At 33.7% G+C, this 19,283-nt stretch overlaps 1 protein-coding gene and 1 pseudogene across 1 annotated transcript; both read right to left on the reverse strand.

Annotated features, from left to right (window-relative positions):
* Positions 1-189: 189 nt before the first annotated feature.
* On the reverse strand, positions 190-4,066 carry LOC132314493 (protein TIC 214-like; annotated as a pseudogene).
* An 8,598-nt stretch (positions 4,067-12,664) lies between these two features.
* On the reverse strand, positions 12,665-15,810 carry LOC132312543 (hexose carrier protein HEX6-like). The gene is made up of 3 exons (XM_059810934.1): positions 15,517-15,810; positions 14,306-14,628; positions 12,665-13,936 (listed from the first exon to the last, which is right to left on the reverse strand). The coding sequence occupies exons 1-3, from the start codon at positions 15,644-15,646 to the stop codon at positions 12,866-12,868; spliced, it is 1,524 nt and encodes a 507-aa protein (XP_059666917.1). The 5' UTR covers positions 15,647-15,810; the 3' UTR covers positions 12,665-12,865.
* Between the last annotated feature and the right edge of the window lie 3,473 nt (positions 15,811-19,283).

Raw genomic sequence — 19,283 nt, forward strand, 5'->3', positions numbered from 1 at the left:
CTTTTCTGCAAAAGAGACTACAATATCTTAAACTCCCACCGGATTCACCACTCGCATTAAATATGCATGACATATTCCAATAATCTCCATAGGTCTACAGGACAGTAAAATCTCGAATCTTTTAATTTTTTAAGATGCCCAATAAAATAATCATTGATAGTGTGAGTATCAAGTTTCTTGATATCTATATTATATAACTATGGTATCCCAGGCTTCAGCTCTTTCTATCCGCGTTTTCTCCTTTCGTTTGTTCTTTTTTTTTTTTTTTCCCTTCTTTTATTGGTTCTTCTGTATAATCTAAAATTTTGAATTCTTCTTTTTTTCCCATCCCATTTTTCAAAATGAGTTTCATTAGTCTGGAGATATCAAAAGAAAAAAGGAGGGATTTGTCTATTCTGTCCAAAAAAAGGGGGGAATGCACATTTGCTTGAAACAGTTCCTCAATAACTATTTTACGTCTTTGAGCGCGCATAGAACCTTTGATTATGTTTCGACGAGAATCCGATTGTTGTGAATAACGTATTAAAGCCACTTCATCTTTTTGATTAGAATTTTCAGTCTCAGTATCGATATTTTGTTGGTTATTAGTAAAAATCACTACACGTTTCGCTTTTCTTGAGCTAATCTGCTGTTGCACCGTCCCGTCTTCTTCATTTTCTCTTTCCTGTTGTTGTTCCAAATCGTTGATTAATTTGTATGACCACCGAGGAACTTTTTTAATGATTTCTTGTATTTCAATAGATTTTTTTTCTCATTTTTTGATCATTAGGATCATTTATAATTCCATTGAATAGAAATTTCAAAAATTTTGCTCCATCAATTCTTTTGTCTATTGATAATAATTTTTTATCAAATGTATTTATTTTTTGTTCAAATTCTCGATAATCTGTATCAGTAAAAAGGATACCGTGAATCTTATTTATCCAAATTTTTTCTATAAAATTTTCTATGTAAGTTTCATTTATGATTGAAGGTGAAAACCCTTTTTTGATTGTTCCACGAGATGATCCGTTCAAGAAAGGATCATACATTTTAGGCAAAAATTCTTGCCTGGTTTCATCATTACACAATCTAGTTTTTTTTTCAAGTAGATTCAAAGAAAGGGATCCTCCGTCTAGAGCCTCGATTCGGTTTATAAATTCGTTGCTTAAGTTCTTACTTTTTTCTTCGTTGGTATAAATCCAATTATTATATAGTTCGTCAGAGGGGGGGGTTTTCTATTGTGTACAAGGACATCTTTTTTTGTATCATTTCCTAAAAGGTTGATAAACTGGGTGGATACGTAAAAGATATTTTTTGTTTTCCATCACTTTGGCATGTATAAAAAAAATATTGTGACATTTCATTTCTTACAGCCTTTTCAAAGTGTTGGTTTTTTATATATCGCAATGGTCGATTCCATCGGTTATAGTCGAAAAGAAGAATCACAAGCGATTTTTCAAACCAGAAGGGGTATTTATTTTCTTCTATATAATTTTCTTTATTTTCAAGTATTTTTAACTTCGAATTTTCTTGATTCCCATCCAGATAAGAAGTCTCAGAAATTGGGCTATTTTGATAGCATGTCTCTTTAAAGTGAAAGTGGAATTCGTCCGTTGTTTTTTCCTTTCCATTCACTCGGATCTCTTCCGTTTCATCGATTTTGTCCGGATCCTCCTTTTCTTCCGAAAAAAGGGAAGGAGAAGGATCTTCTTCGGTGGATTCCACTTGTTCCTGTTTAGTCCCCTTCGTTTCGGAAGCTGTTTCTATTTCTACATCTGTTTCTTCCGCACTTTCCCTCATTTCTTCCGTTTTTGAGGTTTCTTTCAGTTTCTTAGTAAGAATGGGTGACGGTATTCTGCCCAAATAGTAGACACAGGTAATAAATAAAAGAATACTAAAGATCCGAGCCATAGAATTTCTCAATTCTGACACAAGGTACTTATTCGATCTAATAAGTACATTCGATTTAATAGAATGATTTTGCCGTATCCAGACTAATACCAATCCAACCCATTTCATGAATAAAATGTGACCAATTAACCAACCAACAAAACTACTTGTTACAAATAACATCTTGTTGTCGCATCGAAACATATAAATGTTGACTAATCTGGCTAACATTGAACTTGGTAAAATGAAATGGTTGAATAATTAAAAAATGAGATTATTCAGGAATACACATTGAATGCTGAGATTACGCATTGAATTTCTGGTAGTCGATCCATAATCAAAAAAGTGTTTGTGATTGTTCCAGAAGAAATGAAACAAAAGATACGGTAGAGCTAGGACAGTTATTGTATGAGGTCTACCCAATGCTAGATGCAGAGGCGCATAATAGATCGATATGAACATCATGAGCTGTCCCGTAATAAAACCAGTTGTTGCTGATACCTTCTTCTCGGTTCCTTCTTCTATAAAACATACCCACACTTTTTCTTTTCTACAACTTTATTCTGTTCAGGAAAACTAGAAGTGGTGTACTGTGGCACAATGCACTGTTCTTTAAGTATGTACTAAAAGTACTACGATTTACACCCTCCTTACCATTCTCCTATTAAAACTCTCTCGTCTCTTCCCACTTATGCTATGCAATGTTTGCGTCTTCCCAAGAAGAATTATGTTGATTTGACCAGTAAGTTCCTTAATTTTTGGTGGGGGCGGTGAAGAGAAATCTAACAAGATTAAATGGGTGAGTTGGGACAGTCTTTGCTCTTCTAAGGTGGATGGTGGTTTAGGGTTAAAAAATGTTGAAGCCTTCAATCTTGCTCTTCTTGCTAAAATGGCATGGCATATGGAACAAGGTGACGATTCTCTTCTCTATCGTTCTTTTAAGCAGAAATATTTTAAATCATGTGCTTTTGTTAATGCTGTGCCCAAATCCCACTCCTCCTGGGTATGGCGCAATATTTTATCTGCCCAAGCTGTCATTAAGAAGGGATTGAGCTGGAGGATAGGTGACGGATCGAAAGTTAATTGTTGGTTAGATAACTGGCTTCCCGATGTTGCTCATCCTATTGCCACATCAAACCCTCTCGGGTAGCCTTTTTCTTTAGTAGCTAACTCTTAGTCCAATCTTAAAACTATAATCTTTATACCAACTACTTTCAACTTTAGTCTAGTAGATTTTACACAAATCAAGTGCTTCGGACTTCTGATGGATTAAGTACACAATCATACCTTGAGAACCCATCAATGAAGACAATGAAATATCTTTACCGCAAACGAGTTACAATAAGAAATAGACCACAAAAATTGATATAAATATAATCTAAAAGACCAAATGACCGACTAGCCTAAAAATTGCGTTTCTCTGCATCTGTCATTTGATACAACCAACGCATAAAATTTGTGACCCAATAATCTCATCATTGACCAAGCGTTCAAGTCTCTTTGGAGAGACATTCCCCAATATCCTATGCATAGCATAGATGAATCCTCTCTAAGCAAAGCACGATTTTATTCGGAAGGTATCGAGTCTATAGAAAAACAAGAAACAAGTAGGATCACACCCGAATCCATCTACCATGTCTATACCTATACTTTTACCAAGTTAGGCTCAACTATTAACATAGCAATTTTCTTTCCTGCTTTGGTTTTCTTTTCCACCACAATAACCTTTTTCTTTTGATGTCCTGTTATTTCTATAGGATCAACATTTATCATTCCATGATCAATGTCTTTTCATGTATTGTTTTGCCTTTCTTTTTTCTGTTTAGCCTTATTCACTTTCTCGCCACCTAATTTATTCTTGAAATGATTCTTGTTATCATGGCAAGAAGAGCTGACTCAGTTTTAACACCCTTGAGTCTCTCCCCTTCAATCACACAAAGTGCTTACAGCTGGTTAATGTCACATTTAACTTCTTGTGAATTATAATTCACCTTGAAAAATGAAACAATCTAAGTAGAGAATAGATCACCATGTGGACTAATAACTTATCATTAAATATGATTCCCTACTACCTCAGATCATTAACCAAATTGCACATCATATAGATGTACTCCCTCACTGAACCATTGCCATCATATCTGACTAACATAAACCATTTCAGATAATAGTATTGTAGTTGCTTCTTAATCTCCATTAACTCTTTCTTGATAAAAGCAAGAAGTTCCTTTGTAGTATCAAAACCAAAATACCACCCTAAATAGTATCACCAATAGAAGCATAAATTAATCTAATGGCATGGTAGTACCTTTAGTCCACCTAAAAATACAACAACTTTTCTACCTAAGAAGACTCCGCACTAGGCATATGAGTTTCTTCCTCAAAAAAACGTAGAATCGTGGTCTAAGAAACCCAATATAATATCAAAACATGTCTTCTAAGCAATATAATTTTAACCATTCAATGGTTCAATCCCTATGAGCTATCTTTAAACTGCGGAAGCGTCTGTAACTTGAATAAATGTTATAATGAATAACATCACATAAACAACATATAAAATAACATGTCACAACTTTAGGGATTATTACTTTAATTCGTGTTTAGGTTTTAAGCCGAATTTCTCCGAGTGTTTTACTATGTGCAAAACCTGTCCATCCTGCGGGAACAGATAAAATGCCATCTAAAATCACCTTTTAGCAGAATTTTAGATTTTACTTTACCTCCCAAACCTGCAATAAAATCTCACATAGACCTATTTGATTATATTTAAATTATTGCTAAACACTTCCACTACCTTTTGGCAAATGGGTTATTTAGTTATAATCCAAACACTCTCAAATATTCTACTCACTTATCCCACACTAAGACATTGATCACCTTTTGGCAGAACAAACGCCCTTATATAAGTAAGTGCACTGTAAGACCTTAATAAGACCAATGCCTTAAAAATTTAATAAAATAATAACCTCTATTAGCGTGTCACCTTTTGGCAGGTAGCACCCACTTTAGCTATTACCTTTGAAACGGTCACTTTACCAGTCTTCCTAAACCCCAAGGAAAAACCTAAACTGAAGTTCCATTTATTTAAGTTAAACAATTTCTTTACAATGCACATAAACTAAACCCAAATATTATGGAACACTTAATTTCACCGTAATATAAATGGCTTTAATACAAATAAAATAAAGCTCCCTCATACATCTTAAGAAATTACAGTGAACAATATAATAATAGCATGCACTTCAATCGAGATTTAAAAAATCTCAATTCTTTATATACTTTAATTAAAAGAAATCTTAAAACATGATGCATGCATATTATATTTCCGATATATAATTTAAAATACTTTGAATCTTTAAGTCAATTAGGTTGGATATATAATTTAAAGTACTTTGAATCTTTAAATCAATTAGGTTGGATATATAATTTAAAGTACTTTGAATCTTTAAATTAATTAGGTTAATACTACTTGCTTATGACACGCAAGCCCCATAGGTTTTCAACCTAAAATTAAACAAGTATCATTAATTACTCAATGTGACTAAATAGTCACACAACCTCATGTCCTCCTCAAAGGTCACTGATTACATGTAATATAACATGAATTAAAATTCTAAACCTGACATCAACTAGGCAAAACAAATCACACTTTAATACCTCACTGACCATTTATGCATTTGATGTGTGTATGTATAAACACATTCAAATAAACAAGTCCACTTTAAATTCATGAAAGTAAAAACTTTATACATATATTTTTCTTTACTGTTAATCGCACTATTGTACATGCAATCTTGCATATATATATATATATATATATATATATATATATATATATATATATTAAAGTATATATATTCACTATACAAAGGCTTGCTCACAAAACCAATCAGTCAAGTATGTGGGCAAGAAAAGTTTTACATCACTTGTACATGTACATCTCTAACCCATGAATTTATACATACATTAATTAATTATGTGTGCATACCAATATTTGTATCCATAGGACTAGTGTTTCCTAGCAAACTTTCATCACCATTATATGGGATTTCTATCAATTAGTCAATGAGTAATTTAATAAATAATACATGAAATTACTACCTCACATATATAGAATAATTTAAAGAAATAATCAAATATCATCTCTCTATATACCATAAACAGTATGCCTTTCACAATTAAATTCATTGATTTTGTTTCTCGTTCGACGTGCACAGCATAACAACACATAAGGAAACCAACTCATATAAAATATATAGATTTTAAAATATTTATTTCCTTTTATAAGTTCACTTGAATGGAAACCAATTGATATAAAATATATAGACTTTAAACATTTGTTTCCTTTTATAAGTTCACATGGTAATAATATAATTATTGCGGAATCTCGTGCTCAAACCAAAAAAAGGTGCTCAAATCCAAACCAGAGGTGCTCAAATCAGAATACAAAATTGATAACAAATCATGAATGTAAACTGATAACAAAATATATCTTGTTCGTCGTGTATGACTTCATCAAAATACAAATTGATAACAAATTCATGAATACCAAAGTGATAACAAATTATATCTCCTTGATCAGAATAAAATTGATACAAATATGTTATTTTTGTATAAAATATTTTCAAACAAAAGAATCAATTATTACTATTTTGATTTCTACAAACCCTAACCTGGCTCTGATACCAATTGTTGGGTTTAAATAACAAATAGCAAGTCGAAATCAAAATTTATCATGAATTAAAGAGATGTTGTGATATCATACCTGATTAGAAAATTAAACTTTGGATACCTTTGAGAATTCCTTATCGCACTTTGAAAGATCTGAAAAATAGAGCGCTTTACCTCCTTCTGAAAGTTGTCGATACGATAAGTCTGAATAAGGGTTTTAAAAGCCTTATATATAACAACAACAGGGGGGGACGGCTTCTCTACAAACAAGCACATTTAAGTCTCCCTTCCTATCATGGAAACTTAGATATCAATGGTTAGAATTAAATCACACTAAATAAGTTAGAAAACCACAATCCAACGGTATAAAATCATACTCACAATTAGACCACCAAATTTAAAAGTACAACCCAATCCATCAAGTATCAATAATCACATTACAATCCTATTTTAGAAAACGTAGTGTATAGGACAATAAAATAATTTTTATTATTTAAATATATATATAAAAATTCCAACACTTTCTTCATCCTAAATTTGCATGTTAGAATTGATCAACAATGGTGTCGTATCTTCCAATTTATTTAATCTCATGACCCTTCCATTTTACTCCCCTCGTGCTCTTCCCCAACAATTTTCTTCCAAAACCATTGTTCCCTCCATACTCTATCCATCTTTTCAACTGGCATGTTCTTAGTCTCTGGCAACAACACGTAAACAAATCTGGTCATCACCAACAGGATTAAGCGGAGACCTCTATATGATCGATCTTTCAGAAACCCTAATTTTCAGAAAAGGGGGTGAAAATTACCTTTGTTGTAAAAAAGAGGGTGCCAATCGATTGAAGCTTTATAGAAGTCGTAGTCTAGAGAGAGAAATGTAGAGAGAGAACTTTATTTTTGTCGTCCGACGAGAGAGAGAGAGAGGGGGGAGTTTTTTTTCGGAGTTAGAAAAGTATACGTCTATTGTTTTGTCCGAGTGGTCAGACTGTCTTGGCCAATACCCTTGAGCCATGTGTAATTTTACGGATGAGTTGCCATGGCAATGCTTCTGAACCCTTCTAACTGATATAATGGCTCTTTCGTGTCTAGGAGCATCTCCAATGGGCTCTCCAAATTTGCCACATCTGCATTTTTTACATGCCACGTCAGCATTTTTCATAACCACGTTAGTATTTTAGAGTCTCCAAATTTTAGCTATCGCATATACTCCAATGGTGCATTTTCGCTCTCCAAAAATATTAATATTTTAATATTTTTAAAATTTAAAATAAAATTTATTTTTTAACTTTTTCCTAACGGCTATAATTAAATTATTTGTTGATTAAATTATTTAGCCAATATGTATGAAATCTTGTAAACAATACAATATCTAACATCATTTGATTTAATATCATTTGATTTATTAATTTTTAGTAAAAACAAAGACACAATTTTTTTTTTTAATAAAAAAATTATATTTTAAAATAAATTTCAATTTGTTAGGGAAAACAAATAAAAAAATTTATTTTGTTAGTCAATATAGCCGTTAAGGCATTGTTTGGGTCTGCCAAACAGTACCTTAAACGGTTATAATGTCAATAGGAACGTTGAAAAATTTGAAAAGAAAATAAAATCACTTTTTTAAAATTTTTAAAACTTTTTTTTGCCCAAAAAAGCCTTTAAGGCACTATTTGTGTCAGCCAAACAATGCCTTAACTGCTCTTTGGTTCAATTATTTTGAAGAAAGAAAAAGGAAAAAAAAAAAAAAAGAAAGACCAAAATAAGTCAAAAATATGATTTTTAACTTTTATTTTAGCTAAACATATCCCTAGGAACAATGTTCTGGGCTGGTACAATGTTCTTGGCCTGAATTAAAAAAATTTAAAAAAAAAAAAACAAAAAAACAAAAATGGGCCCACATAATTGAGCCTAGAATCGCCTTCAGGTTCGCCTTTTTTAGCGACCTGTTTGAATAACCAAATTTTGGGGCCCACAAAATGGATTGGCCATTAGAGCAGCTGGTATCCAATTCTTTGCCCAATATCGCTATAATCAGCAGTAATGGAGTTGCTCTAATTAGGTGAGTATTGATCAATCAGTTCGTTCTTATTGTTTCTCTCTTCAATTCCAAAGCTTTTTATTTACTTATTGTTGTGAAAGAGGTGACAGAGTTGGAACCTTCAAGAATTCTAGGTAGGTTATTGGTGAATCAAACTGTTTATAAATAAATTTGTTATAGAGTTGTTTTTCGAACTAACTCAATAATTTTTGAAACTTATTTAATAATTGGATGGTTATCAGTGAATCAATTTACAAATAGTTTTAAAATTTGTTTAAAATTTGGAGGTCACTATCAAGTTTAAACTCGTGAAACATATATATGAACATCGATCATTAAAGATTATATATTTCTCCTAATCAACCTTGATGTCAAACTAAAGATTAAGAGTTCAAAATTGATCGAATGAGCCGGGCTCAAGTTTGATAAAATGATCAGATACGGACTTAACATAGACCAGTGGGGCCAAATGCCCCCACTGAATTTTTTATATTTTTATTTTTTACCTTAAACTTTTTGAAATTTATGAAGATGCCTCTACTAAAATTATAATTCACCTCTATTGAATTATTTATTTTGCATTTTATACTTTAAATTTTTAAGAATTTTTTAAGATGCTCCCACTAATATTACAATTCGTCCCACTGAATTTTTAATTTTTTTTTTTCATTTTATACTTTAAATTTTTAAAAATTTATAAAGAAATCTTTATTGAAATTACAAATATGGACCCACTATATAAATTTTCCCCCACAAATTAAAAGACCGCCCCCTTCACAATTTTTTTTAATATGATGGTATATTCCGAAGTCTTATTTATTAAGGAGTGGTATTATTTATTATTTTTACAGATAAATTAAAATTTAGTAATAAGTCTAAAAATTATTATTATTGAGGAACCATATATGGTCACTAAAAAGCAATAAAAGTGTAATGATTTTGTAACGACCCAAACCCGTAGGCCCGAGTTGTTAACCGGGTCCTTACTCGAACCCGAGATCATTTAAGGGCACCATCGTCAATTTACATGCTAAAACACTTTCAATTCAAAATTACAACTCGTTACATGCATTAGAGAACTACTGCAAGACATAGGAATAGTTCTGAAAATGGTGGAACAAGGGTAATGAAGGTTCAGCAATCCGGTCGTCCGAAATGGGACTTCGATCGTCCGGAATACCTATTCCGGTCATTCGAAGTGAACCCACCAGTCGATCGGTTGTGATTCTAAAAACCACATGGCTACTGGAATTGTCCAACATTTCAACCGGTCGTCTGAAATGACCATTTCGATCGTCCAGAATGACCCTGCAAGACGGAAAAATGTAGTTAAGCTGCTATGAACTTAATAATGAAAAATGGTCTCAGTAGAGACCTTGAAACTGGTTCAAAACTTGTCCCAACACATCCCAAACTTGACACCACGTCCCATTCATTCAAAATACAAAATTTACATAACCTTTACATAGTTCCAAAAATCATTTACATGAAAATAAACATTTGTACATCAAGTGGTTCAGAGTTTTCATATTACAAAACCACAAACTGGAAGCTATACAAAATTATCACTGAGTTCTACAAAACTACATGGCATATGCTTCCATACAAAGATAACTAGATACGATTTCCAATCCAGTCTAAGCCTGTGGTGGATTATCATCCGCCACCTCCTTCCCGTGCCTGAAATTGTTGAAAATAAGGGGTGAGCGTAAAGCTCAGTAGAAGTCACCTAAGGCGTTAGTTTTGGACTCCCTTGAGCCAAATAACATATAATGAGATTGAAAAGATGTCGGGATCATGCAATGGGAATTCATGTACCATAAACAACTTAGCAAGAAACAATCTCAACACTTGATACAATTCCACCAAATGATATGCTTGAAATGGAATGTGATGCACCCGTCCCAAATCTAGTCTATACCGACCCAACCCACACTTTTAGAAATTCGCTAACTGACTTTACCGAGGCGAGATTGATAACTATCCCCGGTTCCAATTCTGGCAAAGCCTGACAACCGTTAAAGGGCCTAGTATCAACTTTTTCACGCCCTATACAGGGCCGTGCTCCCTCTAGGTCAAGGTAGCCCCGGACTCGTGAAATCCGGTTCATTTTTAAAAAAACTTCCCTTTCTTAAAAGAAACTCTATTTTTAAGAAAACAAACTTTCCTTTCGAATTTCCTCTAAATCCCTTTTCTATGACATGGTATGCAATGTAATGATTTTCAACCTTAAATCATAAGTTCATCACTATTGCACTAACAATATCATCGATTCATCTTATAAAAGTCAATTAAAATCCATGGTGTACTTTAAAGATCAACACAATAAAGACTTCATTTTCTCAAGTAAGGCATGTTCAAGAATTGTCAAAAAATTTCATATAACAAGGTTAAATAAACCATTAACTCAAGATTGAAACAACTCATAATTTACACATATAGACATTCACAACTCAACAATTTTTAGGTCAAATTTCATGATTCATAACATGTAACAAATGTAATAGAAATATACTCAAGTGAAAGGCAAAACTTCACACATAAGAAAGACCCCTACCTCCAATTGAAGAGCAAACCAAAGGAAGCCAAATTCAGCCCCCAAACAGCCCAAAATTTGAATTCCCAAGGGTTGCCAATTGAAAATCAGCTCCGATCAAAATGATGTCCCTCAACGAGCTTGTCAACTTTGCCTTCTATGGCAAAGTTGAAATCCCAAAGCAAGATGATGAAATCAAGCTTTTAAGGCTTGAAATCAAGAGAGAGAAGATGCAGCTGCCGGCAGATGGAGGAGAAGAAGTGATAAAAAAAAGTGACCATGTGGTCATTAGACAATAGTTACAATAGTGGTGGGTCTCATGGCCACTAAAAATCAACTCCCACTAACATTCACATATACATTAACCAATAATAACGATAAGTATGTCACCACATAAAACACATTAAATAATAATCAATGAAATGTAATGGATCTGAAAATAAAATTCTCATGCACCCGGTACACCCATGGTGTTCGGCACGCAAAACAAGAAAATACAAAAATACCTTCGGAAAAAGAAATTTCTAAAAAATGAAAAATGATAAAAATCGAGAACATTACAAATTTTTTCTTCTAAAATTTAATAAAAGTGTAATCATTGCAGTATGTTTTGTTGCACATGGTATTGGGATCTATATCATAGAGAATGTGCAATAACTTTTAAATTTGGTAACTAAGATTTTTTTTTTTCGCTTTTTTCCTTCAACAAATTTGGTGGTTTAATTAAACGTAAGTAAAGCCAGGACTGAATATTTTCTTTGTCAACTCATTCACTTTAAGTTCCAGCAGCCCGAAAAGATCCTTTTTCCCATTACTTCAACAGTTTTAGTTTGAGCTATCTTATTAGCAGTAGCACCGAAATGGTTTGGATGAAATTTAATTAAAAATTTAAATTATATTTTTTCGAACCCTAAATTCTAAACACGTATTCGATACTCTCAAACGCAACATAAGTGTAATTCAAATTCAATTCTTTCTGAAATCCATTTCAGTGACCAAAGACTTCAAGAGTTCAATTCCAATTCTAGTTTCAATAGAAGGTAAGCATTTACTTTAATTCATTGGTTGTTCTTAGTTTTGCTGCTCCATTACTATTTCAGTGTTCCAAGTCATTGGGACCAACAATCTGCAAATTAATCATAAATCCGGACTTGTTGCTTAAGCTTAAAGTTAAAAATAAAGTATTCACTATTATAAATATATATATCTGTAACTACCAACTTATTTTTGGGAAGAGAGTAAACTGGGAAAATAATAATAATAATAATCTCCAACCTTTAGTGCATGTAAATCGTCTTCTCATTTAACTGACTTTTCACATATGGCCTCAATTAGGTCATATTCATATACAGTTTGATGAATCAAATCAATTGTTTCATTGACTTAAAAGAAGATTTTCTCACAATTTTGTCAAATGTGTAGGCAAGCATTAAATCACACAAAGTGAGAGCAAGGGCGAATTTCGGAACAGGAACGTGAAAGCATCAAAATCTAAATGTGAATAGAAAGTACAGCGCATGCAGAACGTGAGAGCGAAAGCGCACTTCGTAGAGTAACAGTAACACCGGTTGAGAATAATTGTGTGACGTAGTCCAAGCATCAATCAAATATCGAAAATGGTAGATATTTTGCCTGCTTTATGCTACTGTAAAACATGAAAACAAACACAAGAGCTTAATTTTTCACCCTGAAATTCTTGTTCTAAAAGTTTTGACAATAGGGTCATAGATTAATTTTCTGCAATTAATCTCAAGTCTCCTCCTTACTCGCGTCAAGCTCTTCCCCGACGATCCTCTTCCAGAACCAGTGTTCCCTCCATACTCTATCCATCTTTTCAATAGGCATGTTCTTAGTCTCAGGCAGCAGTAGGTGAACAAACACAGTCATCACCACCACCCATGCCCCGAAAAAGAAGAAAATGCCGTACTTTAAGTGACACAGCATAGACAGAAAAGTTTGAGCAACAATGAAAGTGAAAACAAAGCTGACTGCCACTGTAATACCTTGTCCAGCTGATCGAATCTCGAGTGGAAAAATCTCACTTGGAACTAACCATCCTAATGGACCCCATGACAAACCAAATCCGGAAACATAAACGCAGATTAAAATCAAGACCACAAGTGCATACCCTTTGCTCACCCCACCATGATCCTCTAGCTGAGCTGCCAATATGCCTCCAACCATTATTTGTGACACAAACATCTGTATCCCCCCAATTGTGAACATAAGTCTTCGGCCTAGTTTATCGACTACCAACATTGATATGAAGATTGAGCCAGTACCTACAACCCCGGTCACAACTGCAGACATGAGTGACGCACTTTCTCCTAGACCAATAGTTCGGAAAAGTACTGGAGCATAGAAGGCAATGACATTTATTCCCGTGACTTGTTGGAAGAATGGTATGGCTATTGCCATAACTAGTTGAGGTCTATATTTTCTTTGTAGGACTTTCTTGAATGGGTGTTTGGTGGTATTGGATTTGGCACTTGCTTTGATGAGATCATCGAGTTCAGCTTGGACATCTTCAGTGCCTCTGACTCGTTGCAGCATCATCTTGGCCTTTTGATGATCGCTGCTTCGCTGAATTAGGCTGTTGGGTGTTTCGGGGAGGAAAAGTGCTCCAAGAGTCAGAATTAAAGCAGGGGCTGCTGCCATGGCTAGGGAGATTCGCCAGCCCCAACTGCCTTTGATTTTTTGAGTACAGTAGTTGATAAGGTTTGCTGACAGAACCCCAATACCAATGCTGAACTGAAATCCAATGTTGATTGCTCCCCTATATCTTGGTGGTGCCATTTCTGAGAGATATAGTGGGATTGACTGCAGAAGAGGAAGGAAAAAAAATTAATAAACATAGCTAATAAGCTAGTGTCAAGACCATTCACCTTTTACCTTATGGCATTCAATTTCCTTCTTCCTCAACAATGTAAAGTTTGCACTTACTAGCACTAGGCTTGTCGCGAAAACAATGAACTATAGGAATGGAGGCAGTGACAGTAAGAAAGAAAGTACTACTACATAACCTTACTATTGCCACATTTATCATGTATGATGTAGGAAGGCTGCGCATTAGTCTTTCCTTCAATTATCATTAATAGTTGTGATCAGAAGCCTCGTGCACTGAACTAACCTTTTTTTAGTTGCGATCAAAAAGCAAGTGTCAAACAAAAAGAGGGGAGACTGCCCTACCTGATTTGCGAAACCAACCCCAACTCCAAGCAAGACGCGGCCAAATATCAGCATGTACACATTATATGCTGCTCCACCTAAGGCTGCACCAGCAAGGAATGCAGCTCCTCCGGCAAGGATTGATGGCGTGCGGCCAAAGGCTCTAGTGACAGAAGAGGCAAAGAAAGAAGCAATTAGACCGGCCAAGTAGAGTGAGGACGTGAAAGAGGTCAGTAATTGACTGTCGAATTTACAGTAGTTGCTAATCTTGGTGTCGTCTTTCATCTTAGTGTACACCTCTGGGAAGAATTTCTTCAGAAATGGCTCCATGGAGGTCACTCCACCTTCACAATTGCTCGCAAATATTAACATAACTGTTCTAACTTTCTCCTTAAATTGTTATATAATGTAAAATTCAGCTTTCATAGTAATAGCAATGGCAACAGAGCCTAATTTTGATGGTGGGATCAAATTATATAAGCAGAATTTGAATTGTCAAACCAGTCACAACTTCTTTCTTCGTCATACTGTCGGAAAAATTATCCTCTATATATATCACAATTAATCCTGCTAAAGTAAAACCAATAGTAACTGCTTCTCACTCTTTTCCACCCAACTAAATAGTACAAAATACAAAAATAATGAAATAATAATAATAAGTACAAGTGTAATTTCCAATAGCTACATTTATTTATAAGTAGAAAAGATAATATTGTGTGATAATACACCATAATATTATGAAAATTTTACACTACCAAAAAATATTACTAGTAATTACAAGATTAATACTACTATAAAATAAACCAAATATATATGTTCTTATTATAATGCATTATTCATTATACATTATTAGTGTGTATGTGTGTGTGTGAGAGAGAAAGAGAGAGAGAGAGTCCTCCATACAAGTTCCATTCACATGTAGAAGAAAATGAAAACTGCTTTATCTTATCCCATTAAAGCATTCTGTGGCTCAAGAAAAATATTTACCGCATGCACAACTCTGTGGAAAGCCTATTGGTCCCAACTTTTGGGTGTCAACTAAATTAACTAACATATCTATGGATGATGAAAAACAAAAAACAGAACTGCTTTATCTTATACCATAAAAATCCTTAACAAATCTCCAACTTATGTAATCTGCTAATTAATGGGCAAAAAAGATAGATTGGTTTTCTATGCAGAAAAGAAAACTAAAATGATATCTAGACTTGTGGCTAGCATGAGATATATACCTGAAATACCGATATCGTAGCCAAAAAGAATTCCTCCCATAGCAGCCGTCATACAGGATAACACAACAAATAGAGTCATCCTGCCATTGTATTCCCCACCTTCACTTGTTATGGATAATCCCACTGCCATGGCTACCACCAAGCTTGCAGGAGAGAGTGAGAGAGAGAGAGAGAGAGAGAGAGGAAGGTCCAATTTGACTGCTAGATATCATCAGTATGGTCAGTGAAGGATATTCATAAAAAAGTATCACATATCTCTTGGACTTTTAGGACCATGTGGGATGTTGATTGAATAATGGAGTTTGGAAGATTTTGTAGAGTCTTGTGGGCTTCACTATCAAAGAAGACTGGTACATATAACAGAAACAAACAAGATCAATTTTATTGCTCAACATATTAAGAAAAGTTCTTGGAAACAATATTCTAACATATATATATATAGCTCTATGATTTGGCATTTTCACAATTATTGGAAGATAATCTTTGATATTCCCTAACATAAAGAAAGAAAATTGATTTTAATGACAAGGTTAGAGACAAGTATTGTGCGATTTTGGATTTGCTCAGTTGTTGTTGTTTGGAAGGACAAATAGGAAACAATATTGCCAATTCCTGTCTTTTCTCTCCTATCAATCCAAACATAAACATGAATATAAATTATAGCTATCAGTTCCTTTCTTTTCTTTTCTTTTATCTGATAATCCTTTCCTTTCTTTTTCACTCTTGTGTATCCAAACGAAGCCTAACTTTCTCTCTCCTCATCCTTCTCTTCTCTCTCTATATCGCCTTCCTACCGATCTCCGGCGAAAGTAGAAACGAGCAGCAAAGCTCGCAACCTACCGGCGACTCGCTCTATCTCACATCTCTCAGCGACTCCCTCACCTCAAACGCCGCTCTCGCCACCAGAGAACAGGTTTTCTTTAAATTCACACTCTTTCCCTATCTAATATGATATAACAGAAACAAACAAGATCAATTTTATTACTCAACATATTAAGGAAAGTTCTTGGAAACAATATTCTAAATATATATATATATATATAGCTCTATGATTTGGCATTTTCACAATTATTGGAAGATAATCTTTGATATTCCCTGACATAAAGAAAGAAAATTGATTTTAATGACAAGGTTAGAGACAAGTATTGTCCGATTTTGGATTTGCTCAGTAGTTGTTATTTTGAAGGATAAATAGGCCTTGCAAATGACACATTGAAATGTTTGACTGATCTTTTTGGTTGATCCTATCATCTTTACTTCTGCATTTTTTAAGTCAGTTGTTGCTTACAGTCAATTAGTTGATTAAAAAAATCAAGTGATTTTTGGAATGATCTTTGACAAACAGATAATTGAAGTCATGCATCAACTAAATATCGAAATGGTAACTATTTAGCTAGGTTTAGGCTTCTGTAAAATATGAGAGCACACCTGCACAAAGAACTTTCTTCATCCTGAATTTACATGTTAGAAATTGATCAACAATGGTGTCGTAAATTCCAATTTACTTAATCTCATGACCCTTCCATTTTACTCCCCTCGTGCTCTTCCCCAACAATCTTCTTCCAAAACCAGTGTTCCCTCCATACTCTATCCATCTTTTCAACTGGCATGTTCTTAGTCTCTGGCAACAACAACAAATCCGCTCATCACAAACAGGATTAAGCGGAGACCTTTATATGATCGATCTTTCAGAAACCCTAATTTTCGGAAAAAGGGGGTGAAAATTACCTTTGTTGTAAAAAAAAGGATGCTTTGTCCGAGTGGTCAGACTGTCTTGGCCAATAGCCTTGAGCCACGTGTATGCTTGCGGATGATTTGACATGGCACTGCGTCTGGAGCCTTCTAACTGGTATACATCGGCTCGTTCGAGTCTAATTAGGTGAGTTGTGATCAATCATTTTGTTCTTATTGTTTTTCTCTTCAATTCCAAAACATTTGTTCAAACTCACTTAATAGTTTTTGAAACTCATTTAATAATTAAATGGTTACCAGTGAATCAGTTTATAAATAGTTCGGATTTGAATTTGTTATAGAGCTTCAGTTTGTCAAGTTTAAACTCGTTAAATATATGCATGAACAGTAATCCTAATCAATTTTGATGCCAAACTAAAGATTAAGAGTTCAAAATTGGTTGAATAAGCCAACCTCAAGTTTGATAAAATAATCAGACACGAACTTAACATAGGACAAGTGGGGTTAGCCCCCTGAATTTTTTATATTTTTATTTTTTATCTCAAAATTTTTAAAATTTATGAAGATGTCTTCACTAAAATTATAATTCGTCCCACTAGTTTGTTTTTTTTGTATTTTATACTTCAAATTTTTGAAGATGCCCTCCCTCACTAATATTACAATTCGCCTTCACTGAATTTTTTTTTTTTATACTTTAATTTTTTTAAAATTTATGAAGAAAATTTTATTAAAATTACAAAAATTGACCCACTATATAAGTTTTTCCCACAAATTAAAAGATCGCCCTACTCACAAAATTTTTTGGGTCCCTCATTGAAAATGATGGTATACTCCGAAGTCTTATTTATTAAGGAGTAGTATTATTTTTTATTTTTACAGATAAATTATAATTTAGTAATAAGTCTAAAAATAATTATTATTGAAGAACCATATATGGTCACTAAAAAGCAATAAAAGTGTAATGATTTTTTCTTCGAAAATTTAATGAAAGTGTAATCATTACAGTATGTTTGGTTGCACATGGTATTGGGATCTAACACAGAGAATGTGCAATTACTTTTAAATTTGGTAACTAAAAATCATCTTTTTTTTTTCTTTCTTTTTTTTTCATTTTTCCTTCAACAAATTTGGTGGTTTAATTAAAGGTAAAGTAGAGCCATGGCTGAATATTTTCTTTGTCAATTCATTCACTTTAGCTCCGCCCGAAAAGATCCTTTTCCCCCTTATTTCAACAGTTTTAATTTGAGCTATCTTATTAGCAGTAGCAGAGTTGGTAGCCACGACGGCCCTCAAAGTGCTTGGCTATCCATCAAGGCTCTGGCCAAGGTTCGAATCCTAGCGCTTGTCTACGAGTTCTCGACTGACCATTGCACGTGTTGTGGGGCCGGTGCGCGTGGCCTAGGTTTGTAACTTGGGCCCGGGGATTTCCGAGTTCCCAAAAAAAAAAAAAAAAAAAAAATAGTCTGAATGAAATTTAATTAAAATTTTCAATTATACTCTCAAACGTAACATAAGTGTAATTTAAATTCAATTCTTTGTGAAATCCTTTCCAGTAATCAGAAACTTCAAGAGTTCAATTCCAATTCAAGTTTCAATAGTAAGGTAAGCATTTGCTTTAATTCATAGTTTTGTCTGCTCCATTAGTATTTCAGAGTTCTAAGTCATGGTGACCACAATCTGCAAATTAATCATAAATCTGGACTTGTTGCTTAAGTTTAAAGTTAAAAATAAGTATTCACTACTATATATATATATATATATATATATATATATATCTGTACTGTACCTACCAACTTATTTTTGGGAAGAGAGGAAAATAATAATAATAATTTCCGACCTTTGTTCATGTAAATCATCTTCTCATTTAGCTGAGTATTCACATATGGCCTCTTTTCAACCAGTTGAGTTTAACCATATGGCCTCAATTAGGTCGTATTCATATATAGTTTGATGAATTATATCAATTGTTTTATTGAACTTAAAAGAAGATTTTCCCACAATTTTGTCAAATGTAAGCTGGAGCGAGAGCGAAATTCGGAACGGGAGCGTGAAAGCAATAAAATCTAAATCAGATG

This window comes from Cornus florida, unplaced genomic scaffold (genome assembly GCF_030987335.1).
Source record: "Cornus florida cultivar Cherokee Brave unplaced genomic scaffold, ASM3098733v1 CherokeeBrave_3.0.0_Hap2_Chr06, whole genome shotgun sequence".
Lineage (NCBI taxonomy): Eukaryota > Viridiplantae > Streptophyta > Magnoliopsida > Cornales > Cornaceae > Cornus > Cornus florida.

Bases quoted from the DNA above. Each gene is read 5' to 3' on its own strand.
- LOC132312543 (XM_059810934.1), bottom strand. From the start codon at position 15,646: ATGGCAGTGGGATTATCCATAACAAGTGAAGGTGGGGAATACAATGGC. The intron at 14,629-15,516 runs GTATATATCTCA...GCAATTGTGAAG, and splicing joins CTACGATATCGGTATTTCAG to GTGGAGTGACCTCCATGGAG. The intron at 13,937-14,305 runs GTAGGGCAGTCT...CCTCTTCTGCAG, and splicing joins GGGTTGGTTTCGCAAATCAG to TCAATCCCACTATATCTCTC.